This window comes from Bidens hawaiensis, unplaced genomic scaffold (assembly GCF_021521415.1).
Source record: "Bidens hawaiensis isolate Kalapana, Puna unplaced genomic scaffold, B.hawaiensis_p1.1 tig00045483_1, whole genome shotgun sequence".
Lineage (NCBI taxonomy): Eukaryota > Viridiplantae > Streptophyta > Magnoliopsida > Asterales > Asteraceae > Bidens > Bidens hawaiensis.
In genome coordinates, this window is record NW_027498100.1 from 20,204 (window position 1) to 43,489 (window position 23,286).

General features: G+C 35.9%; 1 protein-coding gene across 1 annotated transcript; it reads left to right on the plus strand.

Moving 5' to 3' along the window:
* Positions 1-10,079: 10,079 nt before the first annotated feature.
* LOC143595707 (uncharacterized) lies at positions 10,080-10,580 on the plus strand. Its single transcript, XM_077074660.1, has one exon. It carries the CDS (start codon positions 10,080-10,082, stop codon positions 10,578-10,580), a length of 501 nt encoding a protein of 166 aa, XP_076930775.1.
* The last annotated feature ends 12,706 nt before the right edge of the window (positions 10,581-23,286 follow it).

Below are 23,286 nucleotides of genomic sequence, written 5' to 3' on the forward strand. Positions count from 1 at the left end.
CATAAACCTCTCCATCACAAAAGTGAAGAGTGATTAAACGTCATTAATTTTATAAATCCCCAATCCTGATCTTTACACAAGCTCCAAAATGTATTAATTGTTGGGTTTCTATGAATATTTTATACTAAGTTAACCATTTAACTAGTCACAATTAAGGCGGAAGCGTGATATAAACAAACTAAACATATGTATCCATGTGTTTATATATGTATCTAATACAAGTTTATATAAGATGTGTTCATGAATAATCTAGTTTATTCATTTCATAAGATTACCAATAATCTATTTATTAGAAACCCGAAGCAAGGATCAAATGATACGGGAAAACTAAACTATCAAAGCTTGTAAAACTTACATTCTTAAACCTTTAAGATATGTAGTTGATGTTGAAGAAGATGATGATGTTGATGCTAGACTTTCAAAGGGAAAATCCTCAAATAGAATATACCCCGAGCCTCCAACACACACCGAGCTATGTTAGGGAGCTTGAACACGAAAAACCGAGACCCGAACCTCTTCTTTCTTGACTTGGCCGAACCAAAGAAAACAAGAGAGAAAGAGAGTTGTGGTTGTTGTTATTATTTGTTACTTGAAAATGTGTTTTTCTTTATAATAAGATCATGTCTCATCATATCAATGTTAGGTTTTTTAGTCAAGTGAAGATCACTCAACCTTTCACCAAACTTTACCAACTTTGACCAAAACTTTTGGGGTGTGGGGCCCACCCAAAACCGGCCCCAAATAAAATTATTATTATTTTTTTTTTTTTTATTTTATTTATTTTATACTTTATAAAATATATAAACACCCCATCTTTTATAAACCATTTTACAAAAGAACATATAGTTAAATAATCATTCCAATAATAATTATTTGAATAAATAAATTAACCAATTAATTTATTTAACACTTTCAAGTAAGTATTCAGAAACCCGATTTTCTGAATGTGTCGTGTTCTGTATTTGTCTTATAGATCTTATCTTAACAAATACATAATTGGTGTGTGTCTAACTCGTTATTGGGTATGACCCGACTTGGATCAAACACAACTAGCCACATTAACCTAATTATGTGTCTCGGGCATATGGTTTTCCAACAATCTCCCACTTGCACGTGACTCATAAGAAGTTAATGCTAATGGTGAATACCGCCTAACAACAGGTCACCACCCCTAGTGTGTTTGACTAAGTGCCATTCAATAACATCATCCCCTTCAAGTCCATACTTGATATGATATAGGTAAGTCTTATCATTATATCCCTTTGTTGCTAGATGTCCTGTCAAATCGAAGAGACACAGAGTGATCATTCTCTCAATGATTTAACTTAACAGGCCTTAGACATCTAAACTCTCAACACATAAGAGGAACAAATTCCATCTTGACTGCATACATCCTCGTTGACATCTCATATGATATCTGAGCTCTTTCTTACACGTCATCGTGTTACTGAAATAACAAAGAAGAGAGTCAAGATATCAGACTTGATGAAAAACCAGATCCGATATGCATCTCAGGTCAAAGGACACAATGATACTCGCCTTTACTCAAGGATTACTTATGATCAGTTGCACTAACTCCATGCAGTGATCCTTGAGAGCGGATCATTTCCAATATTTGTATCCCACAAATATCTATGAACCTTGGTGGCAAACCTATGCCCTATATTCATCACATGAATATCAACCAATCCGGGTTCATAATAGTCTTAACTTCATACTTGTTCCCACAAGTATGATCGACTACGGACGTTTAGAACAACATAAGTCATTCATGGATTAAACATGCAAATATAGAACATAACTCATTGAATAATTAAAACATAATTAATTTTCATGAGATACCCATTACATTCGTTCTTATACAAACACTAAATACAGATTAAATCCACTCACTAGAATACCGAAGTCCTAATGCACAAACATGACCCTCATGCTTTGGCCTATCGAGGAGCTTCGTGAGTGGGTCCGCAATATTTTGATCGGTATGAACTTTATGAATACATATCTTTCTCTTTTCAACTTCATCCCTTATGTAGTTGAATCTGCGCTCAATGTGCCTCGTTTTCTGATGAGCACGAGGCTCCTTGATCTGTGCAATAGCACCTTCATTGTCACAGAATATCTCTAGGGGCTCCTGAATGGTAGAGATAATCCCTAGATCCATGATGAACTTTTTCATCCATGCAGCCTCTTGGGCTGCCATTGAAGCGGCGATGTACTCAGATTCTGTAGTGGATAACGCGACAACATCCTGCTTCGAACTCTTCCAAGAAACAGCGCCTCCATTCAAAATGAAGACATATCCCGACTGTGACCGAGAATCATCTCGGTCAGTTTGGAAACTCGCATCCACGTAACCCTTTACGACGAGTTCCTCCTCACCAGACCCATATATTAAAAACATATCCTTAGTCCTTCTAAGGTATTTTAATATATTCTTGACAGCCATCCAATGACTGTCACCTGGGTTGTGCTGGTATCTACTCGTTATGTTTAAAGCATACGAGACGTCCGGTCTAGTGCACATCATTGCATACATAATAGATCCTATTGCCGAAGCATAAGGAACATGCTTCATCCTATCCTGCTCTTCCTTAGAGCTAGGACTTTGGGATGAGCTTAACACGGTTCCTCTAGGAATAGGTACCAAACCTTTCTTAGAGTTTTCCATCCTGAACCTTTTCAGGATTTTATCAATGTATGCACTTTGATTGAGTCCGATCAATTTCCTTTGTCTATCCCTATAGACCTTTATTCCCAAGATATATGTCGCTTCTCCAAGATCCTTAATTGAGAAACGACTACTTAACCACGCTTTAACGCTTTCCATACTTGGTATATCATTTCCAAATAAAAGTATATCATCGACATGCAAAATAAGGAACATGACTATACTCCCACTAGCCCATTTATACACACACGCCTCATCACCGTTTTGGACGAAACCAAACGCTTTGATTTCTTCATTAAAACGATGATTCCACATCCGTGATGCTTGTTTCAACCCGTAGATTGATTTCCTTAACTTACATACTTTATCAGGATTAGATGGATCGACAAAACCTTCAGGTTGAACCATATGGACATCTTCCTCAAGATATCCATTAAGAAAAGCGGTCTTGACATCCATTTGCCATATCTCATAATCAAAATGAGCTGCAATGGCAAATAATATCCTGATCGACTTAAGCATCGCGACCGGCGAGAAGGTTTCATCATAATCAATCCCTTGAGTTTGTGTGAAACCTTTTGCTACAAGTCGTGCTTTGTAAGTATCTAGATTTCCATGCATATCGGTCTTCTTCTTGAAGACCCACTTACATCCAACCAGTTTGGAGTTAAGTGGACGATCAACCAATTCCCAAACTTGGTTATCGTGCATGGATTGCATCTCGGCGCTCATGGCTTCAAGCCACTTGTCACAATCAGGTTGTGACATAGCATCTTTGTAGGAGATCGGTTCATCCGAATCGATCAAGTAGCAATCATCCACGAGAAATCCATATTTCTTGGGAGGTCGACTAATCCTACTAGATCTGCGAGCAACGTGTGTATGATCAACCATTTGATCACTTTCAACATCCTCGTGTTGAAAACTAGTATCGACCAACTGTGTATCATCCAGTGATTCTTGAACCTCTTCAAGTTCCACTCTCTTTTCACTAGGTCCTTCCATAAGGAACTTAGTTTCTAAGAAGTATCCTTTGCGTGAAACAAACACCTTTTGTTCACTAGGATCATAGAATATATATCCTATATCATCCTTTGGGTATCCTATGAAGATACACCTGATGGATCGAGCCTCAAGCTTATTTGGGGTGTCACGTTTAACATAAACTATGCATCCCCATACCCTTAAATATGAAAAGGATGGAACCTTTCCATGCCACATTTCATAGGGTATTCGATCCACCTTTTTGGTCGGGGCCATATTCAAAATACGAGCCGCTGTAAGTAGTGCATATCCCCAAAATGACGGTGGTAGCGAGCTTCGTGCCATCATTGATCGAACCATGTCCAACAGTGTTCGATTCCTCCTCTCGGATACTCCGTTATGTTGAGGAGTTCCAGGAGGAGTGAGCTGTGAAATAATTCCACAATCTCTAAGATGACATTGAAAAGCTTCACTTAGGTATTCGCCTCCTCTATCGGAGCGGAGTACCTTGATTGTTCGGTCGAGCTGATTTTGTACTTCATTTTGAAATTCCTTGAACATTTCAAAGGCTTCATGTTTGTGTTTCATTAGATACACATACCCATATCGACTAAAATCGTCGGTAAAGGTAATGAAGTACCTTTCACTATTCCTACTAGTGGGCTTGAGAGGTCCGCATACATCCGTATGTATGATACCTAACAAGTCCTTAGCCCTTTCATTTGTACCTTTAAAAGGTTCTTTGGTCATCTTGCCTTGAATACAAGATTCACACTCATCAAACGAACCTAACTCATTTGTTTTCAAAAGACCATTCTTTTGGAGAGTATTTACACGATTCTTGTTTATGTGTCCAAGACGACAATGCCAAATGTAGGAATCACTCAAATCCTTTTTGAGTCTTTTAGTGGAAGTTTGATATAATGAGCTATTTGAGGTATTGTCATGAACCAATTCATAAATACCGTTGTTTGGTACAGCTTTAAAATAAAAGATACCATTAGATGATACATGCATTTCTGATTTTAAAAATTTAAAGTCAAAGTTACATTGTCTAAGAAGGTGCACAGAAATAATGTTCCTAGTCAAACTAGGAGCATACAAAACATTTCTCAAAACAACTTCCAAACCACTTGGAAGCGATAAAGTGAAGTCTCCTCTAGCGACCACGTGCACCCTTGCACCGTTGCCCATGAAAAGACTCACTTCGCCCTTCTTTAAGTCTTCATTCCTTTTGAACCCCTGCAACCAATTGCAAATATGAGTTCCACATCCGGTATCCAATACCCATGTGTTAGAAGAAATAAGATTTAGCTCAATATTAATCATAAAGACATTACCCGAGGCATGCCCCGCATTCCTCTTGTCTCTTAGCTCCTTTAGGTAGACCGGGCAATTGCGTTTCCAATGTCCGGTTTCCCCACAACCAAAACAAGGATCATCCTTATGACCCCTCGGTTCCATAACCTTTTGTTTCTTTGCCATAACCGGTGATTTGCCCTTACCCTTAAGATGCACAGGAGGACCCTTTCTTTTTGCTACCTTAGCCTTAGGATTGGGTTGAGATCGATTCTTGGATCTACCTTCATTGATCGCAAACACGGGTAAAACCCTTTTACCCATACTTGCCTCGGCTGTTTTAAGCATTGAGTGAAGTTCTCCAATGTTTTTGTCCCACCCGTTCATGTTATAATTTAACACGAATGTGTCGAACCTTTTCGACAAAGAGTTAAGGATCAAATCCGTTGCTAACTCTTTTGAGATGGGACAATTGAGCTTGGCGAGGCGATCAATGTAACTTTTCATCTTAAGTACATAAGTTGAAACTGGTTGATTATCATCCATTCTACATGCATGCAAGGCTCGAACCGTTTCGAACCTTTCAACCCTCGATTGCTTAAGGAACATTTCCTTAAGTTGAGTAATCATGTCGTACGCATTATGGTTTTCGAAATCCTTTTGGATTTCGGGAACCATAGTCGCCAACATGAGGCATGACACTTGAATGGAATCTTCCGTGTGTTTGACCCAATTCATGTATTCGACCTCAGTTCCCTCTTCCGGTTCGTTGGGGATAGGTGTTTCCAAAACATGATATAATTTTTCTTGTTTTAGAACAATCCTTAAATTTCGGAACCAATCCGAAAAGTTATTGTGGTTAAGACGGTCTTTAGCGAGAATAGATCGGAGAGATACATTTTGGACGTTAGGGATTATGTTGTCGTCGACGTGTGCGGCCATCTGCAGAATTTTAATTAAGTTCATTTTAGTGTTTTACCTTTTTAATTATTAATACCCTTTTATATATACCAAATATAATTAATAATTAAAATCTAGAATCCAACGATAAACCCGACTCCGGTTAGGTGACCTTTTTCCCATTGTCGGTTTATCAAGGTAGTTATTCATAACAATTGCAAACCCTTTTGCAACTTCTAGAGTTTATGGGACCGGTTCGAAATCATATTTCGTGTCGGCATGTTTATCCCATCAACACCTATTAGACCCCATGCTTGGGTGACCCTCTTCACATGGTTCTAATTTAAGTCGTCCTACTTGTATCAACTTGTAATATTAACATATAAACGGTTAGGTGACCTTTTTCCCATTTATATGCCAATATTACCTCAACATATTAATTTACTCTACGCGGTTAGGTGAACTTTTTCCCACTAAGAGCTTACTAATATGTTAAGCGTTAATACAAAAGGATGGTGTTTAACCTTTTATCCTTAATTTTAAAAGGGATTTTTAGTTTTAATAATTCTAGTTATAAAACTTTAAATCATGTTCTAACATGCATTTAGTAACATGATTATTTTGGAACCATTTTCAAAATTCTAATTTATAATAAAACCATTTTATTATGGGCGTGAGACGGCTAGTTAATAAATCCATTTTATTAAACTATGTGTCACGTAATTACCGATAATTATTAGAACCCGTTTTATGCTTTGTTAATTAAATCTATGTGACGAAGTTGATATCCTAATATCTAACAACCACACAATCAAGCAATCAATTAACAAGCATACATAATTATACTAGACACGAGCCACTAAGTTAGACCACACTTGTTAGCCGAAACAAGTGTGTGTCTTAGGTCCAATCCTAAGGGACACATGACACATGGATGTTGTAGCTCCCACTCGATCCCGCATCCAAATGCTTCGAGCATCTTCTTCAACCCCGTTGTGATCCATTGGGCTTGAACTTGGGCCTTAGCTTCCATAAGCTTCCATTTGGGCTCATTGGGTGGGCTTAGGTCCATTTGGGCTTGAATCCCTTTAATGGGCTTGTGAGACCCATTATCACCATACCCGGCCCAATAAGGCCCAAACTTCCAATTTTGCAATCTTCTTTAAATTTACATAACAAATGTCCTAATACATTTTTTCTATAAAATAAAGATATTACAAATAAACTATTTATTACATACCCATATGAATAAATAATTACAAAATTGCCCCTAATTAATTATTACAAACCGAAACTTTGAATAATTAATAACAATCACAACAAACATCCATTTGGTCTACGGCTCGGTCTAGTTTTAACAAACATAACCCGATATGTCTTAGGAACCCGTTCCAAAACCCCTTGACCTTATCGGGCCTAGCCCAACCCATTTGGGCTTGACCCAATAACTTGATTATGGGCTTCGGCCCACATGTGCAAAACACATGGGCTTCGGCCCAATAAAAGGTCTAATGGGCTTCGGCCCATTTAACCAAAATGGGCTTCGGCCCATTTAACTTTCTTCCCTCCTTTATTTTTCTTCTCGGTTAACCCATTAACTTAAAAAGGTGGACTTCGGCCCAATCATATCCGAATTGGGCTTCGGCCCATGAACTCGGTTTTATATTTTTTTTTTTTTTTTTTTTTTGAACAAAGCCAAAAATAATAACAAGATTAAATACAAAAAATCATGCATGTTTATTTTTGTATAAAATATTTCAAGGGGAAAAATATAAAACCGAAAACCCGAAGCTTAGTTTCCCGTATCCCGGCTCTTGATGCCATTTGTTGGGTTTCTATGAATATTTTATACTAAGTTAACCATTTAACTAGTCACAATTAAGGCGGAAGCGTGATATAAACAAACTAAACATATGTATCCATGTGTTTATATATGTATCTAATACAAGTTTATATAAGATGTGTTCATGAATAATCTAGTTTATTCATTTCATAAGATTACCAATAATCTATTTATTAGAAACCCGAAGCAAGGATCAAATGATACGGGAAAACTAAACTATCAAAGCTTGTAAAACTTACATTCTTAAACCTTTAAGATATGTAGTTGATGTTGAAGAAGATGATGATGTTGATGCTAAACTTTCAAAGGGAAAATCCTCAAATAGAATATACCCCGAGCCTCCAACACACACCGAGCTATGTTAGGGAGCTTGAACACGAAAAACCGAGACCCGAACCTCTTCTTTCTTGACTTGGCCGAACCAAAGAAAACAAGAGAGAAAGAGAGTTGTGGTTGTTGTTATTATTTGTTACTTGAAAGTGTGTTTTTCTTTATAATAAGATCATGTCTCATCATATCAATGTTAGGTTTTTTAGTCAAGTGAAGATCACTCAACCTTTCACCAAACTTTACCAACTTTGACCAAAACTTTTGGGGTGTGGGGCCCACCCAAAACCGGCCCCAAATAAAATTATTATTATTATTATTTTTTTTTTATTTTATTTATTTTATACTTTATAAAATATATAAACACCCCATCTTTTATAAACCATTTTACAAAAGAACATATAGTTAAATAATCATTCCAATAATAATTATTTGAATAAATAAATTAACCAATTAATTTATTTAACACTTTCAAGTAAGTATTCAGAAACCCGATTTTCTGAATGTGTCGTGTTCTGTATTTGTCTTATAGATCTTATCTTAACAAATACATAATTGGTGTGTGTCTAACTCGTTATTGGGTATGACCCGACTTGGATCAAACACAACTAGCCACATTAACCTAATTATGTGTCTCGGGCATATGGTTTTCCAACATTAATCTCATTAAAGAATGACCCAAGCCACTTACCACTATGCCGTAAGTGAAAACGAATGTCTTATTTTTATTCATCCTTGTACCTAACTCTATTTAAAGGATAAGTAAAAAAAGTAAAAAGGAAAAAAAGGACAATTTATTATGAATATAGATATTATTGTGTTTATTATTATGATTATCATCTACTAAATATAGATCGGCTTGTTCCTTAAGTTTTCCTCTCCTTATAAATACCTATTGGTATTTCATTGTATGACACACCAATTAATAATATAAGCTTATTCTCTCCCTAATTCTCTTCTCATCTTCTTGCTAGTAGGCTTGTTATAAAACACGTTATCAGCACGAATTGCTTTTGAAGTTGAATCATTGTAAGGTACGTTACATAAATTAATATTTGTTTTTATATCTATCTCCCAACTTGATCCATATTGTAATTCATACGATTTTGGGTCTAAAGAGATTTATATTTATGTTTTTAATATTTAATATGCTGACTAATATGATTAAGCAATTTTTCTTTTCTGTTAATAAAGTTACTATGAAAGTTGAAAACAGGATTTACAACTTAAAGGATTCTAAGTAGAATCATAAATATTTTGAAAGAAAGTTTGTTAGTTACTTGGTCAAATCTTAGTTAGTTTTGCAAAGAATTATTTTTTTTTATATATTATTTAATGCTCTTATTGTTTTTATTTTTATTTATATTTTAACATCACATTTAATTTGTTACACTAAAATCAACATGTTTATTTATCTAATTTATTTATTTATTGCAATATGAAAAAAAACGTTTAGTGTTATAATAAAGTATTAATTCAAAGAAAACAAAATCGTCATATGTCCAGATTGAGTTTTTTTTTTTATAATCTGTTAGTATACAAAAGTTTTAGAGAATTTTACAATTTTGCTTTGTTGTTCTAAGCTTTATAATAATTATTGTAAAAAAATGTTAATTTGTATGTTTTGTTACAATATAGTTTATCATGACGAATCTTGCAAAGCTTGAGTTTTTAGCTCTTGACATTATTGGAAAAATTATTTGTCATGGGTATTGGATGCTGAAATCCATTTGGATGCCAATAATCTTGGTGATACTATTAAAGAAGGAAATAAATCAACTACCCAAGATAAGAAAAAACCCATGATTTTCTTACGCCATCATATCCATGAGGCTTTGAAAATTGAATACCTAATTATTAAGGATCCACTTGTCCTTTGGACAAATTTGAAAGAAATGTATGACCACCAGAAAACGATAATATTACCGAGAGCTCGTTACGAGTGGATTCACTTAAGATTGCAAGAATTTAAGTCTATAACCGAGTATAAGTCGGCAATGTTTAGAATCCTCGTCACAACTGATTCTGTGTGGTGAAAACATTACTGATAAGGAGATGTTGGAAAAAACATTCTCCACCTTTCATGCTTCAAATATGTTGCTGCAGCAACAATATCGTGAAAGGGGTTTCACCAAGTATTCTGAGCTTATATCTTGTTTGCTTGTGGCCGAGCAAAACAATGAGCTCCTCATGAAAAATCATGAGACTCGTCCAGTTGGTACAACCCCATTCCCAGAAGCGAATGTGGCAACATTTAATGGACAAAGTGGAAATCGTGGACGCGGTCGTGGTCGTGATTACCAACGTGGCCGTGGACATGGTCGTGGACGTGGATATAAACGGGGGAATCATCATGGTGTTCAGTTTAGAAAGCCAAAAGCCCACCAAAAGTGGCATGGTAATGAAAAGAAATCTAATGATGAAAAGGGTAAAAAGAAAAGCGAAACTACACCAAATTCATGTCATAGGTGTGGACGTAATAACCATTGGGCTCGTGCATGTCGTACGCCCAAACACTTGGTGGAGCTTTACCAACAATCCATCAAAGGCAAATGAAAAGAAATTGAGACACATTTCACATATGATGATGGAAGTGTTGATATCCTCGGTGGTAATAAAAACCTTAATGAAGATACTCACATGGATGTTGGTGATTTTACTAATGATGCAACTAAATTGGATTATGATGATTTCCTTGCTGATCCAGTTAATTTGGATTCTGGTGATATTTTGGCTGATACAACCCAGTTGGATGCTTGCGATTTTTTCACATATGAATGATTTGATTTAAGTTATGCTATTTACTTAATGTTTATTTTAGACTTTATGTTTGAGATTATGTTTTTGTTTTGAAGCACACTAGACGTTATGTTTTGGTTTTTTTTATGCTTGAAGTATCTTGAATGTTTTATTTATGCAACTTTATTTTATTTTATTTTGAAGCATATGGAGTGGTTAACTAAACTCCCTATTAATGGTGAAGATATATGTTTAATAGACAGTGCAACCACACATACAATTCTCAAGAAAATGAACTATTTTTCTAATTTAGTTATAAAAGAAGCAAACGTTAGTACTATATCTGGTAGTATAAAATTAATTGAAGGTTTTGGAGAAGCTTGTGTTGTGTTACCTGGTGAACACAATTTAAATTTAACAATGCTTTATATTCCCCATTGTCTCAAAGAAATCTAATAAGCTTTAAAGATATTCGTCTAAATGGATATCATGTTGAGACAATAAGTGAGGGACATAATGTGTACCTTCAAATCACAAGTATGAAATCGGGTAAAAAGCATGTATTAGTAAAGCTACCCGCGCTTGCCTCCGGTTTGTATTGCACTAAAATTATTGCAATTGAATCTAATATGGTCATAAACAAGAAGTTTATGGACAAAGAAAACTTTATGGTTTGGCATGACCGGTTAGGCCATCCTGGGTCAATAATGATGCGAAGAATTATAGAGGATTCATGTGGGCACTCATTAAATAACCAAAGGGTTCTTCAAACTAAGGACATTACATGTGTTGCATGCTCAAAAGGCAAGTTGATTACTCGTCCATCACCAATTAAAGTGGGGAGTGAATCCCTTACTTTCTTGGAAAGAATACACGGGGATATATGTGGGCCTATACACCCTCCTAGTGGGCCATTTAGATATTTTATGGTGCTAATTGATGCATCAACGAGATGGTCACATGTGTGCTTACTATCAAGTCGCAATATGGCATTTGCACGACTACTTGCCCAGTTGATAAGGCTAAGAGCACATTTTCCAGATCACCCCATTAAGAAAATTCGATTAGATAATGCTGGTGAATTTACATCCCAATTATTTAATGATTATTGCATGTCTATTGGGATAAGTGTAGAACATTCTGTACCTCATGTACATACACAAAATGGGCTTGCCGAATCGCTTATCAAGAGACTTCAAATGGTTGCAAGACCGATGATTATGAAATCAAAACTACCAGGGGGCATGCGATTTTACATGCAGCAACACTAATTCGCATCAGACCAACGAGTTATCATGCTTCATCCCCATTAAAAATGGTTTTTGGTCAAGAACCAGATATTTCCCATCTAAGGATTTTTGGTTGTGCCGTATATGTTCCAATCGCTCCACCACAACGCACAAAGATGGGACCTCAAAGGAGGCTAGGAATATATGTTGGGTATGAATCATCATCTATCATTAAGTATTTAGATCCATCAACGGGAGATTTATTTATGGCTCGATTTGGTGTTTGTCATTTTGATGAATCAACCTTCCCAACATTAGGGGGAGATGAAAAACAGCTGGAAAACAATATAATTTGGAATGAACTATCATCATCTCATCTTGATCCTCGAACTAAACAATGTGAAAAGGAAGTTCAAATGATAATTCATTTACAAGAATTAGCAAATCAATTACCAGACGCATTTACTGACCCGAAGAGAGTGACTAAGTCACACATACCAGTTGTTAATGCTCCAATAAAAATTGGTGTCCCTGATGGACAACCACGTATTGGTAATAAGTCTAATGCACGCCTAAAGCGTGAAAGACCAATCGGTTCTAAAGATAAAAATCCTCGAAAGAAAAAGGGAGCAAGTAATGTAGATGGTCTTGTCGGGGTAACTGCAATGCCTGAAAAGGAGTCTCTTGAAGAGACACTAGACATAATGGTTCCAGAAGAACCTCAGGTACCTGAAAACGAAGAGATCTCAATAAATTATATTATGTCTAGAAATGTATGGAACCGAAATAAAGTCGACGTCGATGACAATTTTTCATACAATGTAGCGCTAGAAGTAATGGAAAACAATGAGGATCAAGAACCAAAATCTGTCAATGAATGTAAAAATAGAAATGATTGGCCAAAATGGAAAGACGCAATTGAGACAGAATTAAATTCCCTTGCGAAATGAGAAGTTTTTGGACCTGTAGTCCATACACCTGAAGGTGTAAAGCCCGTTGGATATAAATGGGTCTTTGTGCAAAAACGTAATGAGAAAAATGAGATTACGCGATATAAGGCACGATTGGTAGCATAAGGATTTTCTCAAAGACCTGGAATTGATTATGAGGAGACATATTCTCCAGTGATGGATGCGACGACGTTTCGTTATCTTATTAGTCTGGTAATACAAGAAGGGATTGATGTGCTTCTAATGGATGTTGTGACAGCCTACCTTTATGGCTCACTTGATACTGATATTTACATGAAACTTCCGGAAGGTTTCAAATTGCCAACATCATGTAAATCTAGTTCTCGAGAACATCTATCAATTAAGTTAAACAAATCTTTATATGGGCTAAAACAATCTGGACGTATGTGGTATAATCGCCTTAGTGAATATTTGTTGAAAGAAGGATATAAAAATGATTCTGTATGTCCATGTATTTTTATAAAGAGGTCAGAATCTGAATATGTCATAATTGCTGTATATGTCGATGACTTGAATATAATTGGAACTTTGGGGGAGCTCCAAAAGGCGATTGAGTACTTGAAACAAGAATTTGAAATGAAAGATCTTGGAAAGACAAAGTTTTGTCTTAGGTTACAAATTGAACATCTTAAAGATGGAATCCTTGTGCACCAAGAAAATTATACAGAAAAATTACTCAAAAGATTTTATTTGGAGAAATCTCATTCATTAAGTACTCCAATGGTTGTAAGGGCATTGGATGTTGAGAAAGACCCCTTCAGACCTCCGGGAGATGGAGAAGAAATTCTTGGTCCAGAAGTACCATATCTAAGAGCAATAGGTGCACTAATGTTTCTTGCTAGTCACACACGACCGGATATATCATTTTCTTTAAACTTATTGGCAAGATATAGTTCATGCCCGACAAGGAGACATTGGAATGGGGTCAAACAAATATTTCGATATCTCCAAGGTACTAAAGATATGGGTTTGTATTTCACTAACCAATCGAAAACAAGTTTGGTTGGTTTTGCAGATGCAGGTTATTTTTCCAATCCTCATACAGGTCGATCTCAAACTGGATATTTGTTCACATATGGAGGTACTGCAATTTCATGGCGTTCAGTAAAGCAGACAATCACTGCTACTTCATCTAATCACGCGGAAATAATAGCAATCTATGAAGCTAGTCGAGAATGTTTTTGGTTAAGAAGGGTAATACAATATATTCGTGGATCTTGTGGTATTTCTTCCGAAGACGAGGGTCCGACGGTTTTACACAAAAATAACACAGCATGCATTGCTCAACTTAAGGAGGGCTATATCAAATGTGACAAAACCAAGCATATTTCGCCAAAGTTCTTTTTCACACATGATTTGCAAAAGAGTGGAGATGTTATCGTCCAACAAGTTCGTTCCAGTGACAATTTAGTGGATTTGTTTACCAAATCACTCCCGACCTCAACATTTAAGAAACTGGTTCATGGGATCGGGATGCGTCGACTCAAGGAGCTTAACTGATTCTCATCAGGGGGAGAAAATACGCGCTGCACTCTTTTTCCCTTAGCTAAGGTTTTGTCCCACTGGGTTTTCCTGGCAAGGTTTTTAATGAGGCAGCATAAAGCGTATGAAGTTGATAATCAAGGGGGAGTATTATGAATATAGATATTATTGTGTTTATTATTATGATTATCATCTACTAAATATAGATCGGCTTGTTCCTTAAGTTTTCCTCTCCTTATAAATACCTATTGGTATTTCATTGTATGACACACCAATTAATAATATAAGCTTATTCTCTTCCTAATTCTCTTCTCATCTTCTTGCTAGTAGACTTGTTATAAAACACAATTTTACATGTGGGGTGAGAGTGTGAGACAGAATCGCTTTCTGTCAACCACATAATAGATTAATAGGTCCATAACCTTATTTCCATTGGTCCACAAACAGTAAAACACGTGTTTTAATTGAAAACATATCATCAATCAAAAACCTAACTGAAACTTGTTTTTAAGTTATTATTTGGTTATTTATGAACTTGTACTCGTGTAGCATGCTAAAATATCATCAATCAAAAACTACTCCATGTCGGTTACTTTCACCCAAGGTTGATTTTACATTTTGTTGACAAAATTCAATAAAACACGAGTTGGGTTTGCGGATGAAATCCAATACATCACAAGTTGATTTGCTGATAAAATTCAATACATAAAGAGTTGGGTACACGTAAAATCAGATTTTTTCTTATAGGCTTAGCAATATATCATATATTCTTTACTCTACAAGACTCCAAACCAACTTATTTATCTAAGTTAAGTTATTCATCTCTCCACACTAGTATGATAAATTAAACTTTCATAGTTACCAATTTCCATCGTGAAAACGTTTACAATTAATTGGGTAACGTTTGAGTACACACAGTTTTTTTATTCTCACTATCCAAGTGACTAATAGTTAAAACATAAAACTATTCTTTAAGTGATCTGACGTACAAAATGATTCTTCATAGACTATTTATTTGCGATATATCTGCTTTTATAAATTGCGCTTTTATCATTTGCTTTAATCATTAGTTTTAGGAAAATTGGTTTTTATTAGTCCTAACTATCGTCTTTTGGTCACTGCTGGTCCCAACTAACGCATTGGCTGCTGGCGGTCCCAACTTTTAACGTATTTGTTCCTAACGGTCCGCGACTAACAGAATTCTAACGTCGTTAGTTTCAGGTCGCCGGAAAAACGTTTTTGGCCGGAAAACACAATTTTTTTCCCGAAAACTCAATAATTTTGTCCCAACCATCATGGTAATTTTGTATCGTACATTTAAGAACCTTTTCTAGTAAAAACCCTAATTATTGAGGTTGCCGAAACCCTAGAACCATCGTCAGAATCAGTTGATGGTGCTTAAGTGATGGTGGTTGGTTGACGGTGAGTCAATTGGTGGTGGTGGTGGCGGTGATCAGGTGGTGTTTTCCGGCAAAAAAAAAATCGACTTTCCCGGCCAAAAACGCTTTTCCGGCGACCTGAAACTAACGGCGTTAGGATTCTGTTAGCCGCGAACCGTTATAAACAAATACATTAAAAGTTGGGACCATCACTGACCAATTCGTTAGTTGAAACCAGTAATGACCAAAAGGCAATAGTTGAGACCAATAAAAACCACTTTTCCTTAGTTTTATTAGCATTATCATCAATTTGTTAGCTTCATAAACTTTCATAGTAATCTAACTAAAGAAATCTTGATTAGTTATTAAAAAATAAAAAGAAACATTATCATAATTATCGTATTGTTTCTCATCTTTCAAATTATATCATATGATCTTATAGCTAGATATCTACAAAGAATTAACCCTTTTCTTTTCTCCTCTTTCCTCTAGCTAGTCACCCTTAATCGTTGGTTCGGGCATCACAACGTCATCACAAGCCACCACTACTCAATAATCAAATATCAAACATCACCAGTTTTGTATTTAATTAATTAAACGATTAAAATTGTCTATCACGAAAGAGAGATAAAACCGGAAAAATATTATTATTAAAAATAAAATAAAATTCTCTATTAATAATTCATGATAGCATCTCATGATTTTTTAACTTACTGAATAACATCTGTATAATTAAAGATAAATACAATCCTGCCATAACCAATATGAGATTGATGATCTTGTCCCACAAAATTGAGGATACCCAAGATAAGCTAATGTTATTTTAATAGGAAAACCTGAAAAATATGCTAACATTAATATTGGGTTGGTGGAGGCTAGCACTTCATTAAGGTCTTTAAATTTCTATTGCACATAAGTGATTTTGGTTTTAAGATTGCTTATTGTTAGTGTTTGTGATTATACAAGTATAGATGACAAGGGAGAAGGGGCGGGCCGATGATCATTATAAACAAGTTAGGGCTTTCAGCCTCCACTTGAATAAGGCCTATTTTTTTTATATGTAACTACGTATTTAATGTATATTAGGTTCACTATGAGAGTTACAAACAAAAACATAACGCTAATATAGTTCTAAGACTTTGCTTTTCCTCTTTGGGGGGGGGGGGGGGACACAAGTTCGAATATCAGATTTCCGACTTATTTTTCCATGTATTTAACATCTCATGAAAATAGTTTTCGAAATACGAACCATTTTCTTTTAACAAAAGGCCTTGAATTTTTTTTTCATTTTAGGCCTTTAAAATAGTATATATGTCTAGTCACATGGGAGTCACATGATTGAGTCGCATGATTTGAAAACATTTTTCTTAAAAAGGTATCAATTATTATATGCGATTTACACCTGGTTAGAAAGGTGGGCCTCTATTTGTTGACAAAATTGATGGCATTGAGTGCATGCATACATGCAGTGTTGCAAAATCGTTAGTCGGTAGTCGGGCGGTGGGGTGGAGACTAGCGATTAATCGGGATTAGTCGAGATTAATCGGATCGGACTTTAATGTATATTTTCCAATTTTATACCTACACACACATTTTTATATGTAATTTTCAGTTTTATACATACACAAACATATTTTGATCGAAAATTGGCTGGAATCTAGCTGAAAACCGATAGTTTTTGCTACAATCTCGCTGAAAATAGTTGATTTGGATCAGAATCTCGCCGGAAACCACTAATTTTGGTCGGAATATCGTCGAAAACCGTCAATTTGGCCAGATTTGACCGTTGACCGATTAATTGGCCGACTAGCCAAAAATTAATCAGTGAAGTGGGGACTAGCGATTAATCGGGGATTAATCGGTGCCTAGTCGAGATTTTTGCAACATCGCATGCATGCCAATTTGCCGTACATGATGAAAATGATACTTGGGCCCACAAGGCCCATAAGATTAATCATATCATTAATGTGGACCGGATACGATCAAACATTGCATCTTTTAATCCACCTTATAACTCAAGCCCAGTCCAACCCAAACCCAAAATTATATTGTTTCTTATAGGTGGGCTTTAGCGGCCCATCTGCCTACAATGCTTTCTATTCCCATTCGAGTCCACCAAATGTTACAGGCCCAAGAGCCACTTTTACTCAGGCTTAGCAGGTTTTACATATAGCAACCCAATAGGGTATATTACACTATTACAGTACACTTGAGCATAAAACCCGGTTCCACACCTGACCCAACGCACCCAACCTTAAACCGGTTCCACTTCTACCTCGTCAAAACCCGGACCCGAACTGGCCAAACCGGTCTAAACACAGTCAAAAATCTGATCGTACCTGGAACCGGTTCCTACTCGACTTAGTTCTTGACTTTGTTCGCCAAATTCGGAACTGGTTATAAAAAAATCCGATTTGTGCAAGTTAATATTACAGGACCATTTTCAGCACATTTTAGCCAATTAATTGATTTATTGACCGATAACATCCCAAATATAAATATTCATAGAAACTGATTGTTTACAACATGTTGGATTTATTCATCAACTCAATTAAGCTTATAATATACAACCTTGAGCCATTTCGAAATTCATATACAATGTATTATCTTCACTAACTTAGTATGGTTAAAAGTTGTCGTGTTATATGTGTAGTTAGAGCATTCTCATCCAACCCCTCATATTATGTGAGGGGTGTTTTTATAATTTAGAGAGTGATTCAAGGTGATGTGAGTGAAGAGTTTTTATATTTTAGAAAAAGTAGTGATTTTTCTGTATATTTGAAAAGTTACTGTTCATCCCCCTATAATTTTTTAATATATTTTGAAAGTGGTTGTGAGTGAAGGAAAGGTAATGATAAAAGGTATAAAAAATATTATTTAATTGAAATGGAGAGAGAAAATAAAGTGAGTTTTAGTATAATTTTTGGTTTGGAGATAGGGGGTGGGATGAGAATGCTCTTAGATAACGCTTATGAAACAGGTGGTTGAATCATGAATGTGACTGGATTCCGGGATGATCAATGAACACGAAAGTGTTTTAAAATGTCGTTTTACAAATTTGGTCAAGTATTAAGATGGTTTAATACTTTAATGTATTTAAATCTCATAGTTATACTTCAATGGTAAATTATCTTTTGTAAATGGATTAAATATGATATGCGGTGAATATAAACTCTTACACTTGATTTTATATTGAAAAAAACAAGACCCAAATTACGTTCTAATATTAATATCGATTATGGGTGTCACATTCTATATTTAATAAAAATAAATTAGTTTATCTACAACAGTTTATTTTACTGAGTAACAAATAAGTTGCATTGTTGTTACCCCAAGCCGCAACTTCAAGCTTTATTCTGAAAGTGCAACCCCATACATTAACAACTCTACAAACAACTCGTAGTGAAAAAAAATTTAAAAATTAGGACGTGTGAGCTTATTCGACAAACTTTCAACAACAATTCTTTGATACACACGAGTTAAAACACGTTGAAACTTTTTAAATCAGGAGTTGTGTGCGTGTTGCCGAGATACTTTCACCATCTACTAAGTTGCCAAAGTGGTAGCTTCACAACCATCATGTACACATGCCAATACATCTCCATAGTCCCTTGAGATTATGAAGTTATCATAAAGCTCTCCATCACAAAAGTGAAGAGTGATTAAACATCGGTATTTTCACAAATTCCCAATCCCGATCTTATACAAGCTCCAAAATGTATTAATATCATTGAAATCTAATGTATTAATCTCATTGAAGTATGACAAATGGCTCCCTCCACCACCAACCACAACATGAATTGTCTCATTCACAGTACTAGAATAATGAGTTATTTCCGAGTTCACACATTGATTCTACCAGAAGAAGATAAATAAAATATTATTCGCGATTGTTTAAAGTTGAAAGAAGAGAGTGTTATATATATATATATATATATATATATAGAGAGAGAGAGAGAGAGAGAGATTTAGGTTCATTGGGGAACTAGGAAACCCTTTTAATAGCCCTTAGATCTAAAAATTGGAGGGATGAGATTAGATTTTAACCTCTAGTCTAAATTACAAACAACATAACAAGGAGGGGCAGATTTGGAAAGAAAGAAAGTTCATCACCTGTCACACTCCCATCTTAGGCCTAGGAGTGTGACCGACAGTTGGTACCATGTTTGTAAACAAATCAGAGTTACGGTTTATAGCGGAAGACTTTTATAAAACATAAGGATCAAACTTATAAATATTTACAATACAAAAAGACGAGATGAAAGTCTCATTTAGTATTTACTTGTTTATATATTTTACAAAACCATCATATTTTAATATTTAAACAAAATTATCCGAGCAATCGGATTCTTGAGCTTCTTCGTCTTTACAAGCTCTAAAACCTGCAAAATGTTATAAAATACGTCAGCAACGAATGCTAGTGAACATGATTACGCTAAAATATTTACTTTCACTTAATCACCCCTCGAGACCACGTAAGTCTCGGCCCATCTTGGCTTAGGAATAATCAAGTTAAACAATCATCATAAACTCGAGTCTCTACACTAGGTCACCTCAGCAAAACACCGCAGCGTTTCGACATAACTTAGGTACCATAAATATACACATGGTCAGTCTCACTCGGACGTAACTTAGGTCCGGCCCATCGTGGCTGGAGGTCATGACCAAGCGTGGTGCGATATGCCAACCGCATTCCACATATGTAAGGATCCAGACAAACGTATATCACAGCCTGATGGCTAGGCTAATACTCTTATTTACAATGTTTTTAGAGACACATAGCCTCATGTAAAGTTTTACACATAACACGTTTGATCGTTTGAAAACAAGTTTGTAAAAGTTGGGCGTATTCACCTTTTCAATGGGATCGGCTTCTAACACCGTCCGTGAGTCTTTCTCTTGCTATCTCGCACCCATAGTACGAGTATAACTTTTGTTAGTCGGATACACGATCCGGCTTAAGACCTTTAGTCTTATTTATCTCGATGAACCTTTAGTTCATTATCTCTTTTTACTTTAAAACCTTTAGTTGAAAAGTAATATTTATAAACATTTAGTTTATTCATAAAACTAGGGGTGCAAACGAGCCGAACCGAGCCCGAGCTCGACTAGGCTCGAGCTCGGCTCGTTTAACTTATACAGAGCTCGAGCTCGAGCTCGGCTCGTTTCAAGCTCTATTTTCAAAGCTCGAGCTCGGCTCGTGAATGGATTTGGAAGCTCGAGCTCGGCTCGGGCACAGCTCGTTTACTATTTATTTAATTATTTTTTATATAATTATAATATTTTATATATTTTTTCTATTATAATTTTATGTATAAAAGAATATATATTATTTAGTTATATTGATTTATTTTTTCATAACATTGTATTTATTAATTAATAATTATTAAATATATATTTATAAAAATTATACAAATGGCAGGCTTGTTTAGGCTCGCGAGCCGGCTCGAGCTCGATAAGTAAAGCTCGGGCTCGGGCTCGTTTATCAAGCGAGCTTATTTTTAGGCTTGAGCTCGGGCTCGGGCTCGATAAAGCTCAGCTCGAACGCGCTTTTTAACGAGCCGATCTCGAGTAGCTCGCGATCAGCTCGGCTCATTTGCTCCCCTACATAAAACCCTACAATTCTTCTTCATTAAGAAATGTATTCTTTTCTTTATTATTTAAGAATACTCATTATTCTTAAATAATATTTTATAACAAAGAATAATCATATAAATTTATATATACTCACACACACACATATATATATATATATATTCCATTTTTCTTTTCTTTATTTTCGTTGTTATATATTTCTTTGTTTATCGTGAATACTTCCGACTTGAAGTATTAAGCCTTTCCAATATTTTATTATTATTTTATTCGTGCATTATGCCTACATTTCTTGGCTCAATACTCCCTATTCACTCGGGCATCACTTCGACTCTATCTTCTTTATCAACACACTCTTGATTAACCCTTTGACACGCTTATCGAGACACCATCTCTTCAGAGCACGTACTTTGATATGATCGTCGGGACATCGGGGCAGCACCTCTTTATGTTTTCGGGAAGTGGAACGTATATCGAGATAATGGGCACGAAAAATGAGGAATCGGGCACGCAAAACGAGGTGGATCGAGGGCACGCTTTTCGAGGTTTAGAGAGATGTTAGAGGGAGAATAGTATGTGTGATTTTTGGTGTGAGAACAACTGAACCCGTGGCCCTCTATTTATAGCCAAGTTTTGGACCCCATCACGATACGCGATGGATCCCTTGGCAAGCCCATCGCGTACCGCGATGTAGGCTTGTCGAGTCACGGCAACAAGTGGCAGGCGTCGCGCCACGTGGCGGACGTGTTGCCACATGGCGGCAAACGTTGCCACTGTGTACCACGTGGCACACGTGTCACGTTGTGTCAGATACCCCATCGCGGTACGCGATGGGGCTTCCTTCTAATCCATCGCGTAGAGCGATGGGTCAGGAAATTCAGAATTTCCATTTTAGCCTCTTGATTTAGGAATTTAATGAAATTGGTCCCTTAACTTTTGAAATTGACATTTTTGGCCCGAAATTTACGTGATGTTACATCACCCAACATCACCCAACCCTCTCGCCAGTCGTGCTCTGAATCCGATATACAGAAGTGAAACATTCCATAATCCGTTGAGTACCAAAACTTAGCTCGGTTTTTCTACAAGAACGTAGTACATAGTCTCCACTGGCACACCACACTCCCCACCCAGCAGTGTTATAGAAGGACCCCGAGTTTGTAAAATCACGTTCATGATTGCCACTGCAAGATCAAGAATAAGTTGTTCACACACACACACACATACATACATACATATATACATACAGAGCAAAGTTATAATAAGAAGTAGATTTTTCCTAGAAAGTGTGTTTTCATCATTAAATCTAATAAAACACACCGCAATAAACACACTTTCCATATCCACCATCAGATCAATATATCTAACGCACCATATTACTTCTTACAGTTCTTTGACATACTCCACTTCTTATTTTAACACCACCCCATATATATATATATATATATATATATAGAGAGAGAGAGAGAGAGAGATTTAGGTTCATTGGGGAACTAGGAAACCTTTTTAATAGCCCTTAGATCTAAAAATTGGAGGGATGAGATTAGATTTTAACCTCTAGTCTAAATTACAAACAACATAACAAGGAGGGGCAGATTTGGAAAGAAAGAAAGTTCATCACCCAACATTTTCTACTCGTTTCGTGTCATGTCAAAATTTTGTCTAAAGTAAATTTTGAATTGAAGGGTATGTTAGGTACACTTTCGTTTGCTATATAAAATTTCAGATTTTCTGGACGTTAACATTTTTTCCCATTTTGTTAATGATGTAAAAAATATGGAGTTGGGTCGAATTATAACTTGGTTTTTGTTGATAATACATCTAATGCATTTAACGTGTCCCGCCACAACGCGCAGATAAGAATAGTTCT

Coding starts and splice junctions, on each gene's coding strand:
- LOC143595707 (XM_077074660.1), top strand. CDS start 10,080: ATGTTGGAAAAAACATTCTCCACCTTTCATGCTTCAAATATGTTGCTG.